The sequence below is a fragment of the Quercus lobata genome, chromosome 10 (assembly GCF_001633185.2).
Source record: "Quercus lobata isolate SW786 chromosome 10, ValleyOak3.0 Primary Assembly, whole genome shotgun sequence".
NCBI classification, from domain to species: domain Eukaryota; kingdom Viridiplantae; phylum Streptophyta; class Magnoliopsida; order Fagales; family Fagaceae; genus Quercus; species Quercus lobata.
In genome coordinates this window covers 43,485,345-43,493,583 of record NC_044913.1, presented here as the reverse complement: position 1 = coordinate 43,493,583, position 8,239 = coordinate 43,485,345, and the positions used below count along the sequence as shown (strand labels likewise).

Below are 8,239 nucleotides of genomic sequence, written 5' to 3'. Positions count from 1 at the left end.
ACCCACATAGTAGTTTGACAAAGTCAAATCATCTGCTTTACTATAAGAGCATCACAATTCTTTCTTGCTTTCCTTCTTTATTTACAAGCTCTAGCAATCACTCATTCATTCTTATCTTGGTGAATAAGGAGGAAACAGAAAAAAAATTGAAGATAATGGACAGAGCACAAGAGGAGCTTCAATTTCTGGGGTTCTTTGGAATCTTCAGAGAGTCCTTCAAGATCATATTTTCAAGGAAAAAACTCTTCAGCCAAATCACTCTAGCTCTCATCCTCCCACTCACTTTCATCTACCTAGCTCACATCCAAATCTCCGACCTCCTTTACTCTAAAATCATAGACCACAATCAGGCCTTAAATTATACACAAAAGAACTCTACTAACTATGAAAAGCTTTCTCATCACATCTCTGCTGAAAGGGCTTATTTCTGGCTCTTCGAAATAGCCTACTTTACCATCCTCCTTATCTTATCCCTCCTTTCCACCTCTGCAGTTGTTTACACAGTTGCATGCATCTTCACAGCCAAAGAAATCACCTTCAAGAAGGTCATGAATGTTGTTCCAAAGGTATGGAAAAGACTTATGGTCACTTTTCTATGGAGCTTTGCCATTCTCTTTGTTTACAACATTGTTGCAATAGTAATAATCTTCTTGTTAGCAGTCTTTTTCTTAAATAGTGTGATTGGAATTGTGATTATAATAATTCTTGTGATCTTATACTTGATGGGGTTCGTTTATATAAGCATAGTTTGGCAATTGGCAAGTGTGGTATCGGTTTTAGAAGCTATTAGGGGAATTCAAGCTATGAAGAAGAGCAAGACTTTGATAAAGGGTAAGATGGGAGTTGCAGTTGCTTTCTTTATCCTGCTTTATACTTGTTTTGTTGGAATTGATTTGGTATTTGGGTATATTGTTGTGGGGGAGAATGTACCGGACATAGCAATCAGAATTGTAGTTGGAATTCTTTCCTTCTTATTCCTATTCAAGCTCATTCTCATTGCTCTTGTTGTCCAAACGGTTGTCTACTTTGTCTGCAAATCATATCATCATCAAACCATCGACAAGTCTGCTCTAGCGGATCATCTTGAGGCCGTTTATCTTGGGGACTATGTGCCTCTAAGGAAGGATGTCCAATTAAGTGACACGCATGCCTAGCTAAACTACTAGTGAAAAACAAAAACAAAAACAGTAGTCTTTTTGTTTATTTCTAGCGGATCATCTGGAGTTTTATTATCTTGGCTAGTTTGTATGTACCTCTAAAGGTCAAGGCTATCGAACTAGGGGAGTTTCATGTCTAGCTTAACTTGTAATGGTGAAAAACAATCTTGCTTATGTTGTACTAATATATTTATATATACATGATAATGAATTATCTTATTAATGCAGTGTTCCTTGTAATGGGTTCAATAAATTATCTTTCTGTTATTTCTCTTGGCCTGGGGGCTTACATATCTTGTTGGTAGGATGAGCTGACATTCCTGTCACAAATTTACTACAAAGTTAAATGATGATTGTTAAGCGATGTGTGTTTGCTATTGTGTCCATGTCAGAAGTATCCCCATCTAACTCCTCTTGTTAATTATAGATGTGTTTGCTATACTGTCCATGTCAGATGTACCCCCATATATGTCCTCTTGATAATTATAGATATGTGGTTCAAATGTGACTCTAATACCAAAGAAATTTTCACAATTTTTGCTAAAAAACAAAAAAGCGAAAACAAGAAACTAGTAAGTGTTTTGCTTATTTCTAGAGGATCATCTGGAGTTTTTATTATCTTGGACACTTTTTATCTTCCTCTAATTTCTAAAGGTCAAGGCTGTCCAACTGGGGGAGTTCCATGTCTATAGCTTATGTTGTAATATTTTATATATACATAATAATGAATTATCTTATTGATACAGTGTTTCTTGTAATGGGTTCATTAAATTTTCTTTTTAATATATGCTTAGGGGCATATATATCTTAGTGGTAGCATGAGCTGAAATTCTTATCACAACTTTACTACAAAGTTAATTGATGATTGTCAAGCGATGTGTGTTTGCTATTGTGGCCATGTCAGAGCTAGCCCCATCTATGTCCTTTTGTTAATTATAGATGAGGTTCAAATGTGACTCTGATACCAAAGAGATTTTCATAATTTTTGCTAAAAAACAAAAAAGCAAAAAGCAAAACTAAAAACTATTAAGTGTTTTGCTTATTTGTAGAGGATCATCTGGGGTTTGTATTATCCTGGGCAGTTTTTATCTCCCTCTAATTTCTAAAGGTCAAGGCTGTCCAACTAGGGGAGTTCCATGTCTATAGCTTATGTTGTAATATTTTATATATACATAACAATTAATTATCTTATTGATACAGTGTTTCTTGTAATGGGTTCATTAAATTTTCTTTTTAATATATGCTTAGGGACATATATATCTTAGTGGTAGCACGAGCTGAAATTCTTGTCACAACTTTGCTACAAAGTAAATTGATGATTGTCAACGATGTGTATTTGTTATTGTGTCCATGTCAGAGCTAGCCCCATCAATGTCCTTGGTTAATTGTAGAGGTGGTTTAAATTCGACTCTAACAAAAGAAATTTTCATTAGTGTTTTCCTTATGTATAGCGGATCATATGGTGTTTCATTATCTTGGGAAATTTGTAGGTACCTCTACAGGTCAAGGCTGTTTAACTAGGGGAGTTACATGTCTAGCTTAACTTGTTGTGACAAAAAACAATCTTGCTTAATGTTGTAATATATAGATGATGTTTTTAATGAATTATCTTATTGATGTAGTGTTTCACGTAATGGGTGTTCTGTTAAATTTTTTTATTTGTTATTTTTATTGGGGGCTTATATTTCTTAGTGGTAGCATTAGCTCAAATGGTGTTAAGCATGATGCAACTTGACTACCAATTTAATTGATGATTTAACAAGTTCAAAGTATTATTTAGGTACTTCCAGAATATAATGAAATGGTGTTCTCTTCTCTCATATTAATAGTGAACCCTACCATAAATTTAATAAGTGGACCTCACCATAAATATGAGAGGAGGAGAGAGCACTATTCTGCGTGCTCCGAGAATATCTAATAATTACTCATAACTATGTCCATGTCAGAGCTAGCTTCAATCTAGCTTCCATTGTGTGGCCCCAAATAATAATAATAAATCTATAGCTTCCCTCAAGCTAAGAAAAATGTGACTCTAAGAACAAACACAGGGAATTTTGAATTTTTGTGGAAAAAAAGAAGGAAGTTTTGATAAATATTATAGGGATTGGGAATAACCTTGAATGTGGAAATTGGCCTCTTTGTCTTGGGGTGGCCCTTGTTCTTAGTCTCTTTGTTTTTATTATAAGTTAGAAATTGGTCTTGGTCTCTTGAATTATGATATCCCATGCCTTGCAAGGCAACTTAGAGATGGGCACATTGACCTGATCTTAAGGTGTCGCAAATTTTGACTGGGCAAGTCAAGATTGTAGCTTGTAGGTGCGGAGCTGCTTCCTCCACTAATATCACTCCAATTGTCCAATTGGACTGAGATGGGATTTTCATCCCAGGTCATGTTATTAGGTGAGATAATTGACAGTTTTTCGGATTTATTTTATTACAGAATAATTTTCATACCACACACTTTCACGTATGTTTTGTTATAACTATCCTATTATGCATGTTGTGATTAACTATTTATCATTATCACACGGACTTTTTTTTTTTTTTTTCTCTACTATTCACTGTCTGTAACGTAAAACAATTATGGCAAAGTGTCTTTGAAATAAAACAATTGTGGCAAAGTGTCTTTGAAATAAAACAATTGTGACTAAGTGTTGTGAGAGTGTGTGGTACTATAGAATTATTCGTTCATTACCTAATAATATGTAAACTATTAGTACACGGTTATTGGCTCGTTGGTCACTCCAAAACAAGAAGGGGAAAGAAAGAAGAAAGTGAAATATTTCCTACCGCTACTCTGCTTCCATGCTGTCATCAATTATGAACAATATATTTGGCTACCAAACACGAACCTACTATGAAATTAAAATGACTTATTTTCCATTTTAGAAAGGGCAAAAACTAATGGCTTTACTTTTCTTAATGCCATTATTTATAATTTAAAATTAGATTGCCAACTCAAAGCATAAGAGTTAATAGTATAAAACGAAATCGCAGTTAATGAGTATGGACTCTGCATTATTTTTCAATGTCATTATAGTTAAAGTTAGATGGTCAACCCAAAGCTGAAGAATAGAAAATGATCCCACCAAAACTGATGAGAATGGCTTTTTATTATTGTTATTTTTTTTTTTAATTTTTAATTTTTTAAAGCCGGAGAATGGACTCTTTCATACTACATACTAGTACTATAGAGCTGAACTCTATAAGACTATAACCACAAGTATAGATGTGGTTCAAAATGTGACTCTAATACCAAAGAAATTTTCGTAATTTTTGCCTAAAAACTAAAACTAAAAACAAAAACTAATAAGTGTTTTGCTTATATCTGGAGGATCATCTGGAGATTGTATTACCTTGGGCAGTTTGTATCTCCCTTTAATTTCTAAAGGTCAAGTCTGTCCAACTGGGGGAGTTCCATGTCCATAGCTTAACTTGTTATGGTGAAAAATAATCTTGCTTATATTGTAATATATTATATATACATGATAATAAAATTATGCTGAAAAATAATCTTGCTTATGTTGTAATATATTATATATACATGATAATAAATTATCTTATTGGTACAGGGTTTCTTGTAATTGGTTCATTAAATTTTCTTTTTAATATATTCTTACTGGCATATATATCTTAGTGGTAGCATCATGAGCCGAAATTCTTGTCACAACTTTACTACAAAGTTAATTGATGAAGATCTACCTAGTGATTTGGATGTTGTATTTTAATCTGATTTAAATTAATGAAATTCCTTACTGTTTTCTCAAAAAAAAAAAAAAAAAAAAGTTAATTGATGATTGTCAAGCGATGTGTGTTTGTTATTGTGTCCATGTCAGAGCAAGCCCCATCAATGTCCTTGTTTAATTGCAGATGTGGTTCAGATGTGAAAACAAAAGAAATTTTCATTAAATGTTTTCCTTATTTCTAGCGGATCATCTGGAGTTTTATTATCTTGGGAAGTTTGTATGTACCTCTAAAGGTCAAGCCTGTTTAACTTGGGGAGTCACATGTCTAAGCTTAACTTGTTGGGGTGAAAAACAATCTTGCTTAGCTTATGTAGTAAAATTTATACATGATGTTTTAATGAATTATCATATTGATGTAGCGTTTCATGTAATGGGTGTTCTGTTAAATTTTCTTATTTGTTATTTTTCTTGGGTTAGCATTAGCTCAAATGGTGTTAACTGTTAGCATGTCACAACTTGACTACCAAGTTAATTGATGATTTCATTCTCATCAAAAAAAAAAAAAAAAAGAGTTACTTGATGATTTAACATGCTCAAAGTATTAAGCAATGTATATAAGTTATTGTGTCCATGTCAAAGTTAGCTTATCTATTTTTGATGTGGTTCCAAACACAAGGTTCAATCCAGCTTTCATTTTCTAGCCCCAAATAATAATAATAATAAATTTAGGGTTTGGTTAACAGGTGCTCTTAGAGCATTTGTTAATGGATTATTTCAGTAAAATTTTTATATCATTTTTATGAGAAATATAAAAATTGTCAAAAAAAAAAAAAAATCAGTTAATTCTTTCTTTTTCTATCAGAAGTTTCTAAAAATATTTACTAAACCAATACTATTAGGACATTTCTTAAATTTTCCCATAAATCTATAGCTTCCTTCAGGCCAAGAAAAATGTGACTCCAAGAACAAAAAGGGTTCTGATAATTTTTGCAGAAAAGAAGGAAGTTTTGATAAACATTGTTGGGATTGGGAATAAGTGAATAACCTTGAATGTGGAAACAAGGCCTTTGTCTTGGTCTAGGTCTTAGTCCCTTTGTTTTTATTTTAAGTCAGAAATTGATCTTAGTCTCTTAGACTATGATATTGATATCCCATGTCTTGCAAGGCAACTTAGACTATGGTGCCCCATGACTTGCCTAAAACTTAATCAGAAGCAGCACTGTCTATGGAAACTACTACTTACTTTCCTGCTAGGCTTTGAGAAATCAAGCCAATGGTTGGAGTTATTAAGGTGTCGTAAATTTTATACCTTGAAATAGAGACGGCACATTGGCCTGATCTTATGGTGTCCCAAATTTTATGATTATAGGCGCGGAGCTGCTTCCTTCATTAATATTACTCCAGTTGTCCAATTGGATGGAGATGAAGGTGGGATTTTCATCCCAGGTAATATCATTAGGTGAGATGATTGACATATTTTGGATTTATTTACCGAATAATTCTTTTACCATACGGCACTTTGTCACGATTGTCACTGTAATTAGCCGTTTGTTACTATCACATAAACCCGCTATTCTTTCTTTGCCAATCAAAGTTTTATCACATAACATAATTGTGACAAAGTGTCCCTCAAACGTGTGGTATTAGAATTATTCTTTCATCATCTAATAATTTGTAAGCTATAAGAATACGTGTCATTGCTTACTGCTCACTCCAAAAAAAGAAGGGGAAGGAAAGAGGAAAGTGAAACATTTCCTACCGCTGCTCTCTGCTTCCTTGCTGTCATCAATTATAAACAATATATTGGCAAAAGCTAATGGTATGGGATTTTGAGCAACAATTTTTAGTTTTTAAACAATCTTATATGTATTTTCATACACTTTTTCACTCATATGTATTTCCAAAAAATATAAATAATGTTACTAGAACAATGTTACCAAACTGGCCATTTCTTAATACCATTATTTATAATTTATAATTTATAATTTAAAATTAGATTGCCAACTCAAAGCTCAAGAGTTAAAACGAAATCCCCACTGCAGCTAATGAGTATGGACTAGGGAATCTGCATTATTTTTCAATATCATTATAATTAAAATTAGATGGTCAACTCAAAGCTCAAGACTCAAGAGTAGAAAATGACGCATCAAAACCACCGACAATGGCTTTTTTTTTATATTTTATTTTTTTATTATTATTTTTTTAGGCCGGAAAATGGACTCTTTGATAATAGTACTATATAACCACAAGCAACTCCCAATGCAAGAGGCAAGAAAAACAAGACAGTTTTTTTTTTTTTTTTTTTGGGTAAACCATGAGTTAACATTAAACTAAGAATTCACAAGACTATTACGATGCATATTAGTTTTATCCAAAGTTAACAAAGTTTCCATCACAACTGTTGGGTTACAAAATACAACAAAATGGGATAAGGATTGTGCTCCTAGCTTAGCCAATGCATCCGCACATTGATTGGTTTCACGGTAAAAATTGAATCACGTGCTTATTTGGGATTTCCTTCAAGAGGTTCCTGCAATCAGTTAAGAGTGGTTGCATCACGAAATTTTCAGACTCATCTATATATATAATAATAGGTGAAGCAGAGAGAAAATCCAATTAGATTTCAATTGGATTCTCAATTTTGCGCCACTTGTCCTAACCAAAACTCAAAAAAAAATTTAATTAGATTATAAATTTGACTTCAATTTTGTGTCATGTATCTTATCTAAATTTTCTAATTTTTGTGCCCAAATAAATGATGCATTAACATTTAACACAGAAGCCAATAAAACCACAATAATAATGCTCATTGGTCTAAACAAAAACATCTTACCTGCACACTTTCATGGAGATTATAAATTGGACTCCAATTTTGTGTCATGTATCTTATCTAAATTTTCTAATTTTTGTGCCCAAATAAATGATGCATTAACATTTAACACGGAAGCCAAGAAAACCACAATAATAATACTCATTGGCCTAAGCAAGAACATCTCACCTGCACACTTTTATGGGTGATCTCAATAGAGTCTGGAGCTCTTCTAATCTCACAACCAGAACCAAGGAGTCCAACAAGAAAGACTATAAAAGTAAAACATCATCTCCTCCTAATTCCATATCTTCATCCCATGTCTCCTCCTCTCTCAACCTCTACCAACTAGATCCACACACTGCCCTCTCCTCCTCCTTACGGATTTTTTAGAGCAAGGCCGGGTTCAAACACAATGTTCAATCCCACTCTTCCTTGCTTCACACTCTCATACATTAGCGCTTCATTGGTACCTCCAAGAAGATTCCAAGCTCAATGATTAGTTCTTATTTTTTAATAGTTTTTAGTGTGTCTGGATTAAGATTTTGTTAATTTGTTAAAAGTGACAAAAATATAATCATATATAT

The 8,239-nt window shown here is 33.0% G+C and overlaps 1 protein-coding gene across 1 annotated transcript; it reads left to right on the top strand.

The window, feature by feature from the left end:
- Positions 1 to 408: 408 nt before the first annotated feature.
- Positions 409 to 1,424, top strand: LOC115965797. Its single transcript, XM_031085098.1, has 2 exons — positions 409 to 566; positions 748 to 1,424. Exons 1-2 carry the CDS (start codon positions 509 to 511, stop codon positions 1,152 to 1,154), a joined length of 465 nt encoding a protein of 154 aa, XP_030940958.1. The 5' UTR covers positions 409 to 508; the 3' UTR covers positions 1,155 to 1,424.
- Positions 1,425 to 8,239: the final 6,815 nt, after the last annotated feature.